We start from the raw sequence: 22,020 nt of genomic DNA on the forward strand, positions 1-22,020 counted from the left end.
TTAATGCAACACATCTTTATTGAAACTTCTGAAGCAACATCAATTTACAAACTGAGATTGGGAGCTTCTTCAAAATGTACCAAAAAGAAAATAAATGTGTTGAGAACTAAAACGAGTGGGCAAGAACAACAAAAAAAAAAAAGAAACGGGGGGGAAAAACAGAAAAAGTACTCCCAGGGTTTAGACCAGCAGTGGTAGGTATTTTTGCTTTTATTTTATACAAAAAAATAAATTAATGAAATCTTTCAAGTTTACAGGAATATTTGATACAAACACAGGCTTAAAATATTGAAACTGAGTATCCTCAGCTTTGCTTGTGTTCAGACTCATTAAAATGGTTCTCTTTTTTTCTTAAATACCGTCAAAGCAGGCTTACTCGAGAGGTGCCAGAAGAGAAAAGATACCACTGATGATAAAAACAAACAAAACAAAAAACAAAGAAAAGGGGTGAACTGGGATAAAATGCAATTTTTTGAATGTTCAATGTGGGCTGAGTGGTCAGTCTGCCAGGTCCTCAGGTGCGAATGGCTTGAGAGTTGCCACGAGCAGAGCCACGGGAGCCCTGGCCGGCTCCACGTTTGTAGTTCTGTTGGTAGCCATCCTGGTGAGAGAAAAAGAAGCGGATTAACCCCCAAGTCACACATTCAACCTGAGCAGCCACAGTGCATTTCAGCTACAGCGAGATGGTCACAAACCTGAATTCATTCTTCAAAACTTTGGAATAAATCGTTCAAATTGAGGTCCTCACTGTTAGATTTTAGTGGTTTTCTGTATGTCATTCTTTTGGTTCTTTGTTTAATACTGCAGAAACAGGACGATTATTGTAAGCAGACAGAATGTCACCTGACAATAGCAAGTGGTGTACCTAACTAATTGTTCCCCCACAAGAGACGTCTTTATTGAATAAGGCTATATCACTGCCTGTTTCCCCCCCCTCCAATTTGACCCCAGACGTGAATGTATATTCTGGTATTATAATTATCCAGGAGTTTCCCAGATCTTTGCTTCAGTTTCTTACCTTGGCTTCACCTTGCAACACTGCTGTGCTGTGCGTACAACAGGGTTACCAGAACTCTGTTGTTACATCCAGAATAAAGAACTATTCTTTCGCAAGCCAGCCTCAAGTTTTACCTGCTCTTAACTACACTGGAATCTACTCGGTCAACTGTGTCTCCATTTGGAATTAAGGAGACAATTTTGATAGCATTCTTCACTGTGTTCAGGAGCCATCAAGAGCAGCACTTACCCTCTGATAGTTGCTGTTGGAGTAGTCCCGTGGTGCACTGAACTGGGTCTGTCCATAGCCAGAGTTTGGAGTGTTGGAGAAGGGAGGGCGATAACCATCATACCCGCCTAAGAGGATACAGAACACCATTAAAAAAAGCTGTTTGATAGACACTATACAGCAAATTTTTCGCAAGATTTCACAGAAAAAAAATTACCTTTATCACTCAATTTCTGTACATTTTTAACGTTTTTATCACTCAACCCTTAAGAGCGATGCTTTAGAAAGTAAATACTGCGGAGTAGTCATAAAACATAGAGTTTGTGGAGCGAAAGTGTTCATAAAAAACGAATTAAAAAAGTTCTAAGGACAAATTCTAGATTGTCTGCCATTTGGCTTAATACCTCTAAAACCGTTGGACGGTCCCCTGTAGCCATTAATCATGCCACGGGAGTTTCTGGGCCCGCCACGTGACATGGCTCTGCTGTTGTAGAAAGACTGGGCGGGTCGGCCGAACCCGGTGCCCTGTCCCGCAGATTGCGGAGACATGGTTTGGTGGCCTCCTGCACTGGGGAGTGATTGGTCTTGAGAGTGGAAAGCTCCAACCACTACAGGGGAAAGGACACAACGACAAAACAGTTGAAATACACTGGACAGATTTATGGTAAACACTACATGTCTTATACTTATCCAAGTGTAAAGGAAGATCAGGGTGCACACCGTCACAATGTTGTTCAAAATTAGATTTCTCATTGAATAAATTAACCACTTATTATTACACTGTGTGAGGCAAATCTCCATTATTTCCCCCCAAAACTTGATGGGTGTATTTATTTTTCAAAAATGTTTCCAGGCCACAAATTCCATGACTTATCCAGTTTTTTTTCCCCAGACATGAACTCTGCTGGTTTAAATATCATGTAAACAACCCTTAAAACAAATCAGAACTCCACTAACACCCCAACTGCCTATTTTGTTTCATGGCCCAGACTGCCATTTTTGAACATTTGTTTTTGCCAAGTGCTTTGTAGATTGCTCAAGCTTTATTACACTGGGTGGAATCAGTGAACCATGAACATCAGGCCTTTCAACAGACTGTCTGAGGGGACTCAAGTCTGAGCCTTGAGAAGGTCACCCAGGGACATTAACCCTTTAACTAGCAACTAGAACCACGTCTGTTCAGACTGCCATGTGAGGGGGCATACTAGTGGAACAAAATCTCAAGTTCAAGGAGTTGTGCTGGAATTCAATACACTAGAGCAGTGTCCGTTCAAACATGATATTCCTGTAGAAAACCTGTAGCCCAATTATATGGCCACAGGTAGGTCTGCTTTAAAGCTCCCCTGTGTAAGAAATTCTCCCATCTAGTGGTTAGAAGTTATATAGCAACCAACCTCTCAAGCGCCGTCTCGTTTAGAACTACGGGAGCTGTCACACATCAAAACTGACACTAGTTCTGGACTCCTAGCACGTCGAAGGATAAACCTCTCTCTGAAAGCGTAACTCGCCAAAATGCACGCTAGGGTGTTTTTGTGAATTTAAACAAAAGTTTGACTTGTGTACAAGCATAATTACGTCTGAAGCGCCACTTTCAAGCTTGTCCGTGTTGTCGTTTTTAGGTCAAATGGAGTTTTGAATGGGAACCATTTTTTGATACATGATAGCGTCAAAATCCCTATTTTTAAAACACCAAGAAGGCTCGACACAACATAAAACTTTGATCGAAGCATCATCAGTGTCTACACATGAACTTGAGCATTGAGAACATTGTTCGTGTACACGAAAGGTTTTGAACAACTCACTTGGGTTTTCTGCTCGCTGCAATCATGCCAGTCGAGGAGTGAGTTGTCAAAAACCTCTCTTTTTAGTAAACTATGTGTACACTAACAATGTTCTCAATGCTCAAGTTCATGTGTAGAGACACTGTTGATACTTCGATCAAAGTTTCAGGTATCGAGCCTTCTTAGAGTTTTAAAAATAGCAATTTTGACGCAACCACGTATCAAAATAGTAGTGCCCCTACGACACCCATTCACGAAAGTTTGACTCGGGGTACATTCACAAAAAAACCCTAGAATGCATTTTGGTGAGTTACGCTTGAATAAGCAATAACATATTAATAACATTGTGTACTATTTTATTGCCTTGCTTGTGTGTGATGCCAATGAAACGCTTTCGGACCGAGCTCGCTAGCTATCGTTAGCACAGTAAACTGAAAGTGAATGGGAACGGCTAGTAGGCTACTGCAGCTAAGGACTTGTATATTGTTGCAAACTAAACTGAAATAACACGTTCAGCAACTTTGTGGTCAAGTGAGCTGGTGACTGATCACAAACAAAGTTATTTTTCTCTTTATTTATTTCATTGGAAGATACAATTTCATTGTCGGACTGTTAGGAAGATATGACTTGTAGAAAATGGGCTTGAACTTACATTGCTGAATGTAAGGAAATTCTGCAGATGAATCCAAGCTAATGTTTTTCTATGCATGCAGACGCCAAAGACTGAGCTGTATTTCGCATATTATGTCCCTTGCTGGCCACCGGTATTTTAACATGGTGCACGTACACGGCGAGTCGACACGGCGCTATGTAAATGTAAATGAGGATTTCTAAGCCAATAGGTATGCTTCGAGTTGTTGGTGGTGGTAATTAAACATGAATGGGGCCACATTTATGTATGTGAAATGTTGATTTTGTTAACAAACAACTGAAAACGTTACACAGGGGACCTTTAAAAATAAGATGGGGAAAACATTATTTCAGCTAAGCATTTAAAACTGAATATTATATTATAAGTAGTTGTACCGCAGAGCAGTACAAAATATGACCGCCCAGTCCTGCACATTCTCTCCTCAAAAATAAATCACGCTTGTCAATGTCTCCATCTCCTACTCCATCCCCTATTTTTGTATATGTAAATGAGTGTGTGCTTGTTTTTGTGTATGTGTGCTTCTGTGTGTGTTTGTTCGCTTTTGAGTGTGTGTGGGGGGGTAATGGAGTGTGTGTGTGTGTGTGTGTGTGTGTGTGTATGTGTGTTTTTATGTGTGCGTGCCTATGTGTGTACATGTGCGGTGGTTAACACACAAACGGGGGAGTGGCTACAGTAGAGTGGTGAAAGCCAATATGTGCCTATTTTACAGATATTTACCGATATCTTTTGCATTTCTTATCCAAAACGTCAAACTTGCACTTACTTGTGCCCGTAGCGAGACACCTGGTAAGTCTGAAATCAATCGGGCGAAGTTTGTCAGATAAGCGGCACACACACGTTCCTGCAATTTATAGATAGATGCTGACAAATCACCCCACATAGGCAGAACCAAAGGCTGCATTTACACCAGCAGGCCTTGATGCACCTGATGCAGTTGTTCTAATTTTCCGCCTATATCCGATTTTTTGGACTGCCTGTTTACATCTACTTTTGAGAGTGGCCCATATCAGATATATGTGTTTATATGGTTCATTCATTTTAAACACTTGAGACAATCCGCATGCACACCAGAGGGTTTTTGGTCACCAAAATGAAAGCAAACATACTGCACTGCAAGTGCACAAAATAAGCTTGCATTAGGGTATTTAAGTGGCTGATTGTCATCTTTTGCTCAGGGACCCTGCTCACCAGACTGCAGCTGGTCCGGCTGCATCTCTGGCTGCTCCAGTGGGTGCTGCGTTTGGTTGCTGAATCCCTGGCTGTAGCTGTTCGGGTACTGGCTGGGCTGCTTCAGGGAGTCCGTCTCATTGGCCGGAGGCACAGGCGCGTTGAGATTGAATACCTGAGAGGGTCAGAGGGACAGGTACTGTTTAGAGGAAATTGGCAAAAATGGTGATCACTGTTCACAATAAAACATCCTGGGCTCATCATTTCTAACCAATCAGAAAATTTAGTCATTATGGACAACCAAAAGAGTTATAGAAATAAAGACATTCATTTGTTAACAAGATATAACAATGATCTTTGCCATTTATCTCTCTAGGGTTGAGGGGTTTTCCTTAACTGAACCTCCTGTGTTTCAGGGTGCGTGGGAACACTGAATAGTATAATCAGGCTCAAGTTCTTCTGAACTTATAATCTTAGATAAGCATTGTCTGGATCATCAAAATCCCCTTTTATACAACCAAAGACGACAAATGAGCTCAGTTTCAGCGCTGTTCTAAGATGCCAGGATTGGAAAATCTGGACTAAAATGCTGCCGTTCCAACTCACTCTTCTTATCCACCAACGCAAAAGCAATAGCAACACCACTTTTCAATCGACATTAAAGAGGCCGTACACGGTGCAGTTTCACAATAGGTTGTTGATAAGTCCCTATTACACCCTTCCTTCCATACTCCTGAAATACATTTACAGATTTGAGCAAACACTTGAAATCCTGGTGGATAAATCACATGTGTGGGTGACCACTATCCACAGACACCAAGAGTCACTAGTCCAATACAAAATATTTTGAATGTCATTTTGTGGACGAACACTTCAGTTAAAAGATTAGAAGAAAAAAGATTAGAGGTCAATTAAAACAGAAGTGACCAAATAAATGCATTGCAGGCTTACCAATGAACTGGTTAGTTTGTACACAGATAGTATTTATATTATGTTTAAACAGTTAACCATCAAATGTTAAGATACCAATTAAATTTTCATGCCATGTTTTCCCCACACACACACACACACACAACAGAATACATGATGTGACTCCACCCACCGTCTGCATGGACTGGAATGGTGCGGCGTTGACGTTGATGCCACTGCTGTGCAAAGGCTTGGAGCTGGGCTGGAACACTTGCGTCTGGGAGGCGGGGGGCAGAGCAGAGGGAGGGGGCTGCTCTGTGGACAAGGACATGGAGGCCTGGATACACAGACCAAAAGAACACGTTATAGCAGACAATCAGACAAGGACATGGAGGCCTGGATACACAGACCAAAAGAACACGTTATAGCAGACAATCAGACAAGGACATGGAGGCCTGGATACACAGACCAAAAGAACACGTTATAGCAGACAATCAAACAATAAGCCTGTCCCAAACGAGAAAACGTTCAATTAGCGCCGTGTGCTCTGGAGAGCTTACCTGGATGGGGTCAATAGCTTCAGGCTGTGGTCGTGGGTCAGCAGGGTGGGGAGACTGATACATGGGGGATGGTGTGGAGAAGGCCTCTGGTGAGGGAGCGCCCATGGGGACCTGGACAACAACAAAACCAAATCAAATACTGAGGACATCTCTTAATTCCCTCCTATACATCAGAAACATATTTGAGACTTGTGGTAAAATGGTGATCACTGTTCACAAAAAAACATTTCTTAATAAACAATAAAACATTTCTCTCCACTCACTTGTGTTGGTTCAGGCTGTACAGAAACAGTGTTGGGCTGTGCAAGGCGCGTGTCTGGATGAACTACGAGAGAGACAAATCCCATCACCACCACAACTTCAAAAATGGCAAAATCATTACAGGTAAAAGTGAGTCCTACTAACGCAACCAGTTGCAATACCAACCTGGGGGACAAACCATCTGGGGCATGTCCATGCTCTGCGCAGGCTTCATAGGCTGTGCGGACACAATGGCAGGGTCAATGGGTGGGCCGTCAAACTCCAGCATAGAGTCCTGGAGGGAAACAGGGGAGGTTCAGTTACAGATGATACATTGCAACTTCATGGGCAATCACAATACCAGTTCTTGTGTGTAATTTGCGATGTGATAATGATTAAAGTTCTCCAGAAGGAATGTTGCCCGAAATCTATGGGAATGTGCCAGAACATGCCAGAATAACACTAGCATCATCATAATAAGAGTTGACAGCATAATGCCAGGCCAGATAATGCACCATGTGTTGGTCCGTCAGGACGCTCTCTTACCTGCATGAAGTTGTAGGGCCCCTGCATCTGCGCCATGAGGTCCTGCACCACCTGCTTCCGCAGGATGGGGTCCGCGGGGGGCGTGGGAGTCACCGTGGTCAGCGGATGGGGTTCAGACACCACGGGAGAAGGGGCCGTCTGAACGGGCGGTTGCAGCGAACTCACCGCCTACAAAATCCAAGATAATTCCTGATCAGATGAGGCACAGGACTAGGACAAAAGTTACACAATCCCATCTCCCAGAGCAGACCATGTTTGACCACCAGAAGACAATACATGTGTCCTCATGTCATATTGTGAGAATAGATAGGTGACTTCAGTGTTAACACAAATGGGTAGGTGTACCTCTGATTCAGAACTCCACTCCTCGCTTTGCTCCTGGTTGCTGTTGCTGTACGTGCTCTCTGGAATGAACTGTCTGTTAACAAACTGCAAGCAGAACACCAATATTAGGCTACAAAGGGGAAAAAATGTCATACTTATGAGAGATAAATGCTATCTGCCATGGCATGCTGGTGTATTCATGGAATAGAGGAAGGGAAGAATGGAACATAAGCGCTCAACACTACTCACCTCTGTTGCCTCCACTGCTAACGGCTCTGCATACTCCTCCACCAGCTCACCCTCTGGAAATAATACAATGATATTTGAGAAGGTGAAAGGCTACAAGACAGTGCTACTAGGAAGTACATATTTAAATACATTGTTATGACGAGCCTAATGCTGCTTATTCTATGCAAGTCCTACTGTGTTAGACTACTGTGCTAAAGTGCCATCGCTCATGAGTAGTCTTGAACCAGACCTGTGTCCACAGCCTGCTCCTCCGCTTCTGAAGACTCCACAGCCGTCATCGTCACCTGCTCCTCCTCCTCCTCCTCCTCCACCTCCGCGCACACTCCGTTCTGATGGTTCTGTGCCGTGTCAAAATAACCACTCTGCATCACCCGCTCCAGGGTGTCCTTAAGGGCTTTGTCTGGTAGAGAAGAGAAGAATCTCATAAGGTATAGACTAAATACAAAGAAAAAACCTCACTAACCAGTAATTTAGAGTTATTTAGTTGTGTCAAGAGCATATCCGTTATTTGTTTGTGATGACATCTTTATCATACTTTGGTCTTTGCCATAACTACAGTCATTTGGGTGAGAAATGGATCCAGACACATCCATGTTACTCCTCCCTTGACAATAGTCACATGTTCTACTGGGAAGGTGCGGTGCAATGGTGAAGTATTTTACTAGTAAATGGTGTGAACCATGAAAGAGGCCATGAGTTCCACTGTGGAGGACAAGACCTAAAACATGGAAATCCAATTATGCTGCCATTCCGCCAGCACTTTTGTTGATCTGTACAACCAGTCTACACCAAGCACTGACTGGATAAGTCTCTCCTTACACTACACAATGTGTGTTTAGAAAAATAATCATTGATCTTTGTTGATATGCCACGCTGTCCCTTTCAGTGTGCTCCATGGACATTGTAGAGGCATATTTCTATGTCTGGCATATTCAAGGAATTTGTTAAGAAAAATTGCTCCACTGTGGAGTTCAATTTGAACGAGCATATGTGAGCACATCCTAAATGAGCAACATGGCCAATTCATTCGTTGTACAAGATAAGCTGCTAGACTCATTTAAGGTTCATTTAACAGACCACAAAGTAACTTGATTTGTTGCTAAAGTATTCATGCCATTACTACTACTGCACAGAGCTGGTCAGCATTTTTCATGTCCAAAGAGGCACGGTCATGTTGTCCACGTCCTCCATATGTATTTATATTTCTCCCCGAGACACCAACACCTGCTGCGGAGTTATCCCTGGATGGCGAGTGGCAGGGTGGGGGGAATCTGAGCAGAGTGAGAGAGGCCAAGCCTGGTCAGGCCATCTAGGGTCAGCAGGAGGGTCTAAAAGATGCTTTGGTCCTATTCCTGCTGGCGTGCTGGTCCGGTGCGGCCAGGCCACTGGGCACAGGCAGCTGGCACACTGCCCCCGTGCTGAGTCAGGAGAGGCGGGCGCCTTTACACTGACCACCAGCACAATGCAACACAGTGCCGCTCAGCTCGGCCAGAAAAGCCTCTATACCACTCCACACCGAGTGCTTACAAGGGGAATGGGTTGCGACATACAATATACTAATCTCTATGACCCCAATACTTTCAGAATGCAACACTGTGGTCTCTAAAATCCAACATGGTGTCTATTCGGAGCAGAAAACAGAGTCTGTAACGGCTTCTACACACAGTTGATTTCCATCAACGCATAATTTGATTGGTTGGTGGCGTCCGTCGAATGGCTTGATTGGCCGGTGCCGTCTGTCGGTGCAGCAACAGCTGAACTTCTAAACGCGAGCGACAGGAGAAATGCGACGCAACGGACCCACAATTCAGTTCGTGTAGAAGCCGTAAGAGAATAAGACAAGACGTTTGACTCGATACAGGAGTTCCCACACTCCTGTAAAAGCAATGATGCTTTTCAATGAGCCATCCTTTCCTACAATAGCACATTGTACCCACTGGCACTTGACCTACATGAGGATAGCAGCACTATTCTAAAGGTTACAGTGATGATGGGTTCAACACCTCACCACACCTCATATTATGGCCGTATAGAAGTGATGCAGTTATTGATGCAGTATTCAAACATGGTTCCTAATGAAATTATGCAAGTCTGCTAGAAGTATAGTGCAAATAATGGATCATCGTTATATCTAAGGCATATGATGGATAACCAATCAGCAGTACTCTCATAACTCTACAGGCTGACCTGACTAAAATCATAGCAGGAAGATTAGGGCCTATAGGCACTTATTTTGAATCTGGACAACCGTAATCCTCAACATCAAGATCTACCATATTGCAGTGCAGTCAAACCACTCCAGACAGACCATTCTTAAAACCTCCATGGCACGCATTCTTTCCCTTCTAGTCTTTCATGCACATTGACTACCTCAACTCTTTTTCCCCCCCGCAAATCCCCAGTTTCTTTGTTCCAGTATGATGAATCTGAAGTAAGGCTTAGTGACACACCTTTTAATGATTACAAGTTAAAGCTCTGATCATCTGTTTCATCCATCTCATATGTTTGTATTGTGCTCTCTTCCTAACTTTGAAAATGCTTGTGATTTAAGTGTAAGAAAGATTAATGTAGACCTGAAAAAAGCCTTAAAATCTAAAAGCAACACACAACGGAGTTTGACAAAGTCAAGAACAATTCCCCAACAGTAACAAACATTTAAGTGGTAGCGACTGGCATTTCAGAACCAGGGTCAAATGTAAAATTCCATGACTTTTCCCTGACAAAAAAATGAAATTTCATGACTTACTATTTACTAACGTATAGCGTTCAAGAATATTTTACTTTAAGTGGGAGATGTATAAATAGGCATTAAATAAACAGGCATTGAATAAACAAAGTTGGAATACTCAAGGAAGCAGTAAAGCAAATAACAAGATTTACATCAGTTCTTCATGGAAATATTTGTATTAATGTATTTTGGCAAGTAAATGTTCAATTGCTACAACAAAATTCCCTGATATCCCATGACTTTGCCCTAAAATTCCCTGATTTTCCATGTCTGGAATAGACTTTCTAAAATTCCATGGTATTCTAGAAATTCCATGACCGTGAAAACCCTGCAGAACAGATGGAGCAATAGAGCTTTTTGACCTACATGTGGTTCCTGCCACAGGTTTGTCCTTCCCCTCCAACAGTTCCCATAAGTGCTGTGATGCCTCTTGATACTGGTCAGTCAACCTGAGAGTGGTAAACAGAGATAGCACAAAACCGTAGGCAAAAAGACATACAGCATTACCAAAAGAAGAACAATGAGACCAGCCACTCGTCTTGTTTCATCTACCAAATCACAAGATTCAGGAACAAAAACAAATGTTTCCTTGTACCACCTTTAACAAACAAGAATATTTACTCACTTCAAAATAAAAAGTAAAAAAAAGGTGTATGAGCAGTTAACTGTGAAATCAGGGGTAAACAAATGATTCAGGTCCAAAACTGCTTGTGTTACTTCAATATTGGATTGATCTTTTAATATCAACCCCTTTTCTAACTATGTAACTTCTATAACTTAAAACAAATCATGTCAATTTGTCAGTCACTTGCACATATCACAGTAAACTTGAGTTGTCAAACAAGCTGTGTCCTTAAACACAATTACACACATCCAGGTCAAAGGGCCCGTAACTGCAGATAAGAGGCCACACAGTCCTCTGAGAAGATCGCTTTTGACTGGATGTGGCCACAAATTTTCCATAGGCAGCAGCAGAGGAAGACACTGCCAAAACTGTAGCAATAAATGATGCAACTAAAACCCCTAGCTTGGACAGGAAGCAGAACAGCAGTCCATTGTGAAATTAGATTCATTCACCATGAATCGGATTTAAATTTTGGAACACTGACTGACAAAATGTATCACAACACTGACAAAATGAAACAGTTCAGTCTTGTTTATGTTTAATTGGTTCCTAAGTAGACCACTAAGTGAACAGTATGAGTCTAGGTGGGGTCAACATGTGCAAGGTTCTCATCTGAACAGCTGGTACACTTTATACCAACCTAAAAGCTTTGTCCATCTGCTAAGTGATTTATTTGTACACAATAAACAGATCCAAAGTCCATCTAAAAAAATGCTTTAGCTACACTCACGATTTGATGTGTAGCCATAACTGTGTGAATGAGACTTGGGGGGTATTCCATCAACCTTGCTAATGAAGGCGGCGCTTAACAGAAATAGCATGGCTTGAACTAGCGTAGACTTTCACTTGGGGCTGAAGCCGTTCCATTAACTGAAGTTAGCAGCATCTTGGCCTCGTTTATTCAAGCGAGGTTTAGTTCAGCTTCATCTCTGCTCGTGCACGAGGTAGAACCAGAGGCACCTTGTCAACAGGCAAACCAAGCAACTGCTTGGAGCCTCGAGCCGCTAGAGGGTCCCCAACCTGGTCTTTAGCGCGTTTGCCGGTGGGACAAGTGAGATTTTCGTCCATAGAGATTGAATGATTTATTTTGCGTGCTCCTGTCCTGTTGTTGTACAAATAGTACATCTGTACATATGTAGGCCCTATGCTACGGTCTTATAAAACAGCGGATCTGTGTTCAAAAGAGTTCAAAGAATCCGCACATATTTTGGCTACTGTGTTAAAACGTCAATCGAGGGTGCAGTGATGACGGATCAACATCGGAGTCTGGCATTTAGCGTAGGCTACTCAATGAAGTTATAGTAGGCTAATGTTAATTGGCAGAAAGATTGAACATGGTTTGCTACATCTACGACAGTAAACTTCAGCTAGCTAGCGACAGTTACAACTAGTTAAGCAAGGAGATGGTTAACGTTTCTATGTTTGTATTAGGGCTGTCTGCCATAACATGTTAATCGCGATGCAGTAAGGACCAAGCATGCGCGTTAATTTCTTAGAACCTGATTGACGCAAAGTGAGTCAAAAAAAACACAGCCCTTCTTTGTTACATTGCTCTGGAACTGTTCATCGCAGCGAGATGAAACATTTATTGCGTGACAGAGCAGAAGTGGGGCTTTCCAACGAGACGACGCACTTGTCTGTACGATGAAGTATGAAAAGGAAAAAAAAAATAATAATAAAAAAAAAAAAATCATGAAATCAAATTGCATCATATTTACAGTCTACTTCTCTGCGTTCACCTGCACACCCATTACTCTCGTTTGAATTACTCGCGAACCTGTGATCGCATAGATATGGCGAGCATATCAGATTAAAGAGGAGACACAGGGATATCCATTGGTACCATGTATATCGATCCTTCTGGCTTATAAAAACAGACAAAGTGACTGCAAAATAATAACATCATCATGTACACAAACCAACGCTGCACACCCATTACTCTCGTTTGAATTACCCGCGGACCCGTGATCGGATAGATATGCCACGCATGTCAGATGAAAGAGGAGACACGGAGCTATCATTTGATACCAAGTACATCCTTCTGGATTATAAAACAGACGAAGTGACAGCAAAATAATAACTTCATATAGCTGGACTTACCCCACGTTTTTGTGGCAAAGCATGTTTATAATCCAACGCTATCTGTGTTTGTTTCTCTATGGCAAAGCATGTTCATAATCCGGTTGAGATCCTAGCAAATTCCTGCATGGCATCCAATTCAAGGCTCACATTGCATCCCAATTTGTTCAACAAAGAAACCCCTTTTTTGCCTCTACTTTGTTCATGGCAATGCAGTAAAAAGTTGTTGTAGAGAATCATGATGAGTGCATACACCATATAGGCACACACAGGCGAACACACAAACTCGGGTCAAGTCAGGTCAGATCAGTTCCTGTCACAGATACGGGGCGCAGAAAGGTCATTTTTAATCACTAAATAAAATAAAAAAATGCCATTTATTTCTGTAAGGCGCACACCACATGTCTGTAAATTGCTAAGCTCCAGAGAATCCCTCCACCATGGCAATGATATTGCCAGATTCAGGACATTCTGCTCTACACACACATGTAAGGCAAGTCCAGCTTGCAGTGGTGAGATACATGTCAAAATATAAGAATTTTTATAATACGCTTTTTGTATTTTTATTATTTAACATAATAACCTAATGGTGGTATAACATAATGGTGATTTGTCGGTAGGGCCCCCTTGGAATTTTTGCTTGGGGCCCCCACAGACTCTAGAATCGCCTCTGGGTAGAACAGTAGACCAAAACAGTAGATTGACGAAAAGAGGATACATGTCGTAAAATTAAGACAATACCAGACGATTTCTGTTCGATTTGGCAAGCGCCATCTACAGGATTTTCATCGAAAGTCATCAAATTTAACATCGAGAGAGAGAGAAAAAAAAAAAAAAAAAAAAAAAAATAGTTGCCTACAGAAATGGGAGAATAATAAAAACATAGGCCTACATTTAAAACAACAATGCTAATGGTTTGAAATAAATTGTGAGTTTGATTAGCTTCACTCTATACAGTCATACAGTCTATGCTTGAACAAAAAGAGTGAATGAATAAATACTATAAACTAAAAACAACTTTGGCATATGGATATTCAAAACTATCTATAGCCTACGTTCTTAGATAATAATTTGGAGTGAACTCTTTTACAGTAATCTAGGTGGTCATAAAATAAACTAGTATCAACATAATAGTATCGTCTCCCATAAGTCCCAGAGTGTTTGAAATATAATTATCTGAAATGCAATATGGCTTTCAATTTGTCATTTATGCCTAGTATTTAATCTGTGTAGCACACAGTTGATTTGACATTCATGAACAATCGTCGACACATGAAGCAGTTTTAATTATTAGCTGCCTATAGGCCTACAGAATTATCCTTTGGCTTGCATCAGATATAATATAGCCCACTGGCAAAGCATACTACTGTCAATGAACAGCCTACCAAATGTGCATGACCCTTTATCAACAGTATATGTCTTTCATTAAAGAGTATAACTACAAAAAGTCATTACCAAGGTGATAAGCTATGTAGCCTTAATATTTCGTGTGGGAAGCGAACCTGTGAACACGCAAGAATATAACTCCTTTGCTGTGTCGTCTCACTGCACGTTACACCCCCACAGAACGTATGCGTAGAGTAGGCCTAGCAAGATCCCTAGAACCACACGCACGTGAAGTTAAAACATTTTCAGTCGCATAATCTTCATAAATTCTTTGGAGCAAGTGGATGTGTAAATCCATGCTTGGCGACACTGTCGGAAAAAACATTTCTAGGCCTACTTCTATTTTTGAAGTTGTAGGCTACAGGTGACGAAAGCACAGGTTGACGGAACCATCTTTCTGGACTCATTTTCCGACTGATTGTTTTTTTTTGCAGCACAGCTTAATTTAGCTTGAATGTTAACCTGCTACGGAGCAGGTTAGTTCTGTGGCATAAATTCCCATAGTTACCAAGCTGGGATTCACGTTAACCTCATTAATGGAACGGAATTCTCACTAAAATTAGCGAGACTTACCGAAATAAGCCAGGTTTAGCCTTTAGCGAGGTTGATGGAATACCCCCTTGCTCTTACCTGATGTTTTGGTCACGTTCAGGTCCCACCAACTTGTAGAACTCGTCCAGAGCGGTAAGGTCCCCCTCATTGAGCAGTGAGGGACCCCCTGCCCCCTGCAACAGCTCCTGCCTCACGCTCTCCTCCCCCAAGCGGTCCAGGAGGAACTGCAGCTCCAGAACTTTCTTCAGGCGCTTCTGCTCGGCCTCCTCCCGCTGCAGCTGCTCCCGCCTGCTCGTCTTCTTCACCGCCTTCTGAATCTGGGTGGGGACAGGAGCGACAGTGACCATCCGCCTCTCACAGACACAGATTAAACCAAAGCCATGCACACACATATTTGGAGGGGGACAACAAAGTGTGCCTAAAGAGAAAAAAGGGCCCCGTTTTTTTATATAAAATATGAGTGAAATATAACCACAGCTTATTCCACTGCTTGGTTGAATTTCCCATTGTCCTACGTAATTTAGAACGACCATTAACCGTATGTTATCTGCACACCTATGAAGTAGATCCATTTTTTTGGCCGCATCACACTTGTATATTAATTCGCCAAACTCGTTGTGAAGTTTAAATGAACAGTCACGTTGCATCCGAGCTGTAAATGCAGACGTTCAGAACATGGCAACATTGTAGCATATGACGGAGGTGGCTTTTAGCTAGATGGATGACAGCAGGCTAAGTAAAATAGCGATGTTTCAAAGCTAAAGTTCATCCAAATCTTGGGATACGCCCGCTTGACAACGGGAGAGATAGAACTAACGACTGGCCTTTGGCCGTAGCAACCATCCATTTAGAACTATTAACAGTAGTGGCAGTTTGTCCTGCAAGTTGAGAAATTAGTTGATATGTGTCAGAAGAAATTAGTTCTACAAACAAGACAGTTTTAGCGATTAAAACGTTTAAATTGTAACAGGAAATGAACACAACGCAAGTGGCAACAGTGGAATAAGCGGGATAATGGACTCCATGGTGGTCTGTTCACAGAAATGAATGCCTCCACTTCGCGTCGGGGCCGTTTACAACCTCGACCGTGCATTAACTTCTGTGAACAGACCACCGTGTCGTCCATTATCCCTTACATAATCAATTCACAGAACAATTCAGATTTCAAGACATTTGCTGTGAGACAGAAGAGGATGCTTGAAGTGTACACAGCTATTTCAAAGAAGCCAGTGCAGCTGAAAAAATGCTGTATGCCTATCAACATCACTGAAAACATTATGTCATGAACCAAAGTCAAAATCAAAACACACCGTCAGAAACCAGACACAAACAGTCTGATCAAAGTGTGGAATACAGATATTCTTCCAGACTATTTCTAACCTACAGTAACATGCTCACATCAGGCCAGATAGAAATCCAGAACCTTGTCCATGTACTTACATCTTGCCCCAATGCCAGAAAATTCTTCAGCAGCTCCCGGGCAAACTCCAGGTTATGAGTCACTTCTTGATACTTTGAAAGAGCTTCCTACAAGGATGAGATGAGAAGGAAAAAGGTTAGAAAGCATTAACAGCGGCAGCAGAATTAATGGACTGCACAGCAGCTACAAAATGCTGTGAGACCACATGACACTAGCTTGCCCCATTTCCAAGAACGGGAGTTTCTCTCAACTAAAATTAACGAAATGACTGAAATGAAATGATACAAATAAAGACATTTCATTACCAAAGTAATCAATGACGGATGAACATTTAAAAAGAGCTCTAGCTTTATATTTAGTTCTCACATAAAGCACAAGCATGTACATAGTGGAAGCTTTTTAGCTCACTGAAGCTGAGCAAAGGACAACCTGCCATGGAACAATAGTTTTTTTCACCCACCAGCTGGTCCTGGTTGAGACGCTCTCCTTTGTTATGCCTGGCCTGGTAGTCATCCAGCTTGCCCTACAAAGAGAAAGGCACCATGCTCAGATTAGCACTCAAATAAAGTTACATTTTGACATATCACACAACAAGTATGATCAAACCAGTACACCGCGATACTGACAGATAAAATGTCGTTTCAAGACAACAGGATTATTAAATTGTTGCAAGGGGTTAACCAAACAAATATTTATTTCAGATGGCAGGATGGAGAAAAAGTCTGTTCAGATCAAATTAAAACTCTTTGCAGTGAAAATGAAAAGCTCAAGTCCGAGCAGAGCGTGTTTCGAGATAATCTCATCAGCAGCACTGGCAAGTAAATCTGAGGAAAAGCCTCTGTCTGGAAGATCAACCCGTGATACACAGCGCACTTGCTCATACTCACAAAGGACCATTATGAACATTTTGTGAACTCCCAGTTTGTGTGAGCAGCAAAAAAAAACAAAAAAAACAATGCACTGAAACATATCTGTTAAATGTTGTGCACTGCATATGAGCCAAATGTTAGAACAAGCAGCTTACACAAGAGCACCTGGTCACAGGAAATTACAGAGCCACTATAAGCAATTATGAACACAGTTTTAAGTCCAATACACACATAAAATTAGACCATTAAAACTGGGAACTAAAATAAAACTTTTTACGAGTTATACATAAGTTATTTTCAGAATTCATATTTTAAATAAAATAAAAATAAGTTTTTAACTTCATGGTTTAATGGAAATACACCTGAACAGATAATGCAATGCAGCTAGAGCGGGAACACAAAGCTTGACAATTGTATTGTGCAAAACATAGTGTGTGTAGTGCAGACACGAATTTACACGGGAAGCTTTATGAACAATTTAAAGATGGCAATGTAACCATGCTGAAACTCCTGACTGCAGATCTGTGCCAAACACAGAATGCTGTCCAAAGGCGCTTAAGCAGTCTAACTTCGTTACGTACGAGGACACACGCACCTGCCGTAATACAGCACTGTTATTCAGAGACTTGGCATCTCAGCACAGCGTCGTACGCACATCATACTCACAGCGAAAAGATTACAATTATCAGCAAAATCACTGCCTACCTTGAATGCGTAGCGCTGCCTTAATTCATACATTAAAAAAAATTGTACTCCAAGTTTGACATTATTTCTAATCGAAATCGTCATACATCATTCATGTTTTGGGGGAGAGGCGCCGCCATATTAGTTTTGGCCCATGTGCCGTTTTCCCGAAGCGCTTAGTTCCAAACCAAATCCAGACTTATCAAAACGTACAAAGCTGTCATATACAGTATGCTGATTGCAACACATTCATATTTCGTATGTAAACAATTGATAAAGTACTATGAGCCATGTCACTCCGTGTAGTTCTGGCTAACATTAGTTAGCAGCCTAGCTAAATCTACACTTGTCGGATTTAACTTCAGCACTTTTTCTCTAATCGAAGACCATCTTGTGGTACATGTAATGTGACATTCTTACAAACGCATGAAGAAAGCACATACCTTTTTCTTCTCCATGTTGCGGACTTTCTTCTCAATAATACCCAACACCTGCTTCATGGCTTCTGTGTGGCCTCCAGATGTCTGGTTATTGATGAGGATCTGGCCCGCTGATCCAGGAGCGGATCCCACCTCCGGGCTGGCGGACTTGACAGTCCTGGTGCCATTTGTCGCTGAGGGCATCTGTGAACACATTGACAGATCAGAATGGAAAGGTATCCAAAAACACTTTAAGTTGAAGAGACAAGCAGTGTTCATGTCGATCAAATCCAGAGTGCTGCTGAAACATTTAAAAGGCACTCCACTTTAATGTATCTATGACCATGTATCTATAGCCGAATCAAACGTGATCACCGCTCCGATCAAAAGCTTTGATAAAAGTAGATGGATGAGTTAAGGTTAAAACCAGCAGAAGGCCTTCACACCATTCCATCTACATCATCGTATTCGTAACTGGCTACACAAAGCGATATGCCCAAATGCGCAATCCCGTGGATGCTGGCTTCCCAAAGGCCAGTTGAAGCTAAACGAACCCGTTACTAATTCAGGATCAAGTGTATTACACAACATTCGTTTTGTTTCACTTGTAGATACGCATAAATAGCTCGATCCAGAATTTTGTATTAAAACGATAATCAATTCTGAGGATCTTAAACTACGTTTCGTTACGATAGCGTTAGCGTTGACGCGAGGCACCGAAGACTGCAGCCATCATCGATGAAGGAGCATCAGTTCTTCGATTTTCACTCCTAGCCATTCATTGACGTCAAACTTAAAAATCAATTGTAATGTCTATGTCTGAACAGCCTTTTCAGGGTGTTAACGAAACGTAAGGGGAAAGATCCCGCAAAGAAGCGTATGTCCAGTGTCCACATTCGGCGTGTCCAATCCTACACAAGGTTCTAGCTCATTCTTTACCAAATGGTATCTAGTAGCCACAGCATGCTGTGCTAACTAGCACGAAGACGCTAATATTATCGGGTAGTTTTACTTTACCGGCTAATGTGAATTTTAAAGTACATGTTACATATACAGTTCATTAACACTTAACTTGTGATTAGTATGACAAACACAGACATCTCAGTAACACGATCATCTTGGATTTCAGCGACATGTCTCACGATTTAACATAAAACGCAATGCGCTCATCGAAGTCAAACTGACTAGCAAGCTAATGTTAGCAGAATGGTTAGTAGCAAATAGGCTAGCCATACATGCTAACAAGCAACGTTTTGACTATGTTACTTTTCACATTTTGAACACTACCAGTTTACTACTGATGAACGGGTAACTAAGTTTGTACCCATTACTACCTTATTGGTCAATCTGTCCACAAGGGAGTTGAATAATCGACTGGAGTCAAAATAGCCTTGGCTTTAGTTGTGTTGCTTTATTTTCTCTTTCAATTTTCTGTGGGATCCGCCCCGCCGGCCTCACCGACAACTGAGATCGACTGGAGGGGGAGTAAACGCTTTATAACGAGAAGGGCCCTTTGGAAAGCTGCCCTCGATGTGCCAGAGCTGAAGTAGCACATTTCGTAAATCGTCTTTCTCATATGCGCGTGTGGTGTTACATTTTCTCCACGAAATGAATTGAAATGATCTTAACTCGAATTGATGGCACTATTACTGCCAGACTGGCGATGAAGTACTTACACTGTATTTGCACAAGTAGCCAAGTGCACTTGAAGTAGGCTTATTTACTTACTTTTGCCGTGCTGCCATTATGGGAGTGACTTAATGATTTTGCATAGTTTCTCTGGTTAAACCTAAACATTTACTGTAACTGCAAATATTTTGTGATACCTGGGTATGTTTGATAGTTGCCCACCCCAAATGTTTAGGCATGGAAACAGAAACAAAGTTCAAATCAGACACATAGATGGCTGGGACAGTTTTTTTAAAATATGTATTATAGGCTATCTTGTGCCCACAAGATAACTCATTTTAGCACACAACATAATAACTTTCTGTATCATTCACTTGTGCACACAAAAATTATTAACCTTTTTTGGACACTATGGGCAGGGATATCACTGTGTTGTGTTGCAAATGTCTGAGAATTACAAGACAAGGGGAAAAGTGCTGTGAGAATCATGTTCTTTGATTTCTCAAGTGCTTTTAACACCATCCAACCCCTCAGACTGGGAGACAGCTCTTGCAGATGGGTGTGGACGCTCACCTGGTAACCTGGATTACAGATTACCTGACCGAGCGACCACAGTTCGTCAGACTGAAGAACTGTCTCTGACACTGTGATCAGCAGCACCGGAGCGCCACTGTGCTCTCTCCAGTCCTGTTCACCCTGTACACATCTGACTTCTGCTACAACACCGAGTCATGCCACATGCAGAAGTTTTCTGACGATACTGCAATTGTGGGGTGTATCAGGAACGGGCAGGAGGAGGAGTACAGGAGCCTGGTGGAGGATCTTCAACTCAACACTTCAAAGATCAAGGAGATGGTGGTGGATTTCCGCAGGTCTAAGCCCACTCTGCTACCAGTCCCCATTGATGGGGTCAATGTGGAGGTAGTAAGCACCTACAAGTATCTGGGTCTCCACCTGGACAATAAACTGGACTGGTCAGCCAACACTGACGCACTCTACAAGAAAGGGCAGAGCAGGCTGTACTTTCTGAGGAGGCTGCGGCCCTTCAATGTGTGCAGCAAGCTCCTCAGGATGTTCTACCAGTCTGTTGTTGTCAGCGTCCTCTTCTATGCAGTGGTATGCTGGGGAGGAAGCACAAAGAAGAAGGATGCGGGGCGAATTCACAGGCTGGTAAAGAAAGCTGGCTCTGTAGTGGGAGCTGAACTGGAGTGCATCACTTCAATATCTGACAAAAGGACCCTGAACAAACTGATCAACATCTTGGACAATGAGTGTCACCCACTCCACAGCACTATTGTTAAGCAGAAGAGCCTGATCAGCTGGAGACTTCACTCACTGCCTTGCACAACAGACAGACTGAGGAAGTAATTTGTCCCCAGGGCCATTGAACTGTTCAATGCTTCACTTAAGGCAGCGTTTCTCAAACTGTGGGTCGTGACCCACTACTGGGTCGCGGAGACATGCCAGGTGGGGCGCGAACTGACGTGAAAAACAGGAGTTTTATTTTATTTTATTTTTTATTTGTAGCCTAGGACCAGGTAGCACCCGATGCGCAATGGACGCACTGTGTTATTCATAGGGAAGCGCTCGTGTCAAGGCAGCTTAGTTAGTCCCGACCTACATGAGATTTTGAACGTTGTTGTGAGAGTGATAAATTTCATCAAAACCCGGTCCTTAAAAGCGCGTCTATTCTCCGCACTTGGCGAAGAGATGGTAGCTGACCAAAAGGCTGTACTGTTTCACAGCGAGGCAAAGTGGCTTTCCCGAGGTAAAGTGCTGTCGCGCGTGTTTGAGCTCCGAGTCGCCTCTTCTTGGAGGAAGAGCGTATGTTTGAATCTGCAAGCACGTTCACTAATGAACATTTCTTGACGAAGCTGGCCTATCTTAGCGATATATTTGATATATCTTAGCGATACATGAGTTAAATGTCCAGTTACAAGGCAAAGACAAGCACCTACCTCACCTAGCAAATAAGA

The 22,020-nt window shown here is 42.3% G+C and overlaps 1 protein-coding gene and 1 long non-coding RNA gene across 2 annotated transcripts; one reads left to right on the plus strand and one right to left on the minus strand.

Moving 5' to 3' along the window:
• Positions 1 to 19,888, minus strand: caprin1b (cell cycle associated protein 1b). The gene is made up of 18 exons (XM_042108775.1): positions 19,750 to 19,888; positions 18,440 to 18,619; positions 16,904 to 16,966; positions 16,464 to 16,550; positions 15,102 to 15,340; positions 10,748 to 10,830; positions 7,883 to 8,053; positions 7,654 to 7,706; positions 7,426 to 7,509; positions 7,081 to 7,248; positions 6,721 to 6,829; positions 6,558 to 6,619; positions 6,295 to 6,405; positions 5,928 to 6,071; positions 4,847 to 5,000; positions 1,630 to 1,833; positions 1,247 to 1,353; positions 1 to 601 (listed from the first exon to the last, which is right to left on the minus strand). Exons 2-18 carry the CDS (start codon positions 18,617 to 18,619, stop codon positions 515 to 517), a joined length of 2,106 nt encoding a protein of 701 aa, XP_041964709.1. The 5' UTR covers positions 19,750 to 19,888; the 3' UTR covers positions 1 to 514.
• On the plus strand, positions 1,043 to 16,748 carry LOC121723350. The gene is made up of 3 exons (XR_006034934.1): positions 1,043 to 1,215; positions 7,295 to 7,301; positions 16,737 to 16,748. It is a non-coding gene; the product is annotated as an uncharacterized LOC121723350 (long non-coding RNA).
• Positions 19,889 to 22,020: the final 2,132 nt, after the last annotated feature.

The sequence above is a fragment of the Alosa sapidissima genome, chromosome 11, assembly GCF_018492685.1.
Source record: "Alosa sapidissima isolate fAloSap1 chromosome 11, fAloSap1.pri, whole genome shotgun sequence".
In the NCBI taxonomy this organism is placed as follows: Eukaryota; Metazoa; Chordata; class Actinopteri; order Clupeiformes; family Clupeidae; genus Alosa; species Alosa sapidissima.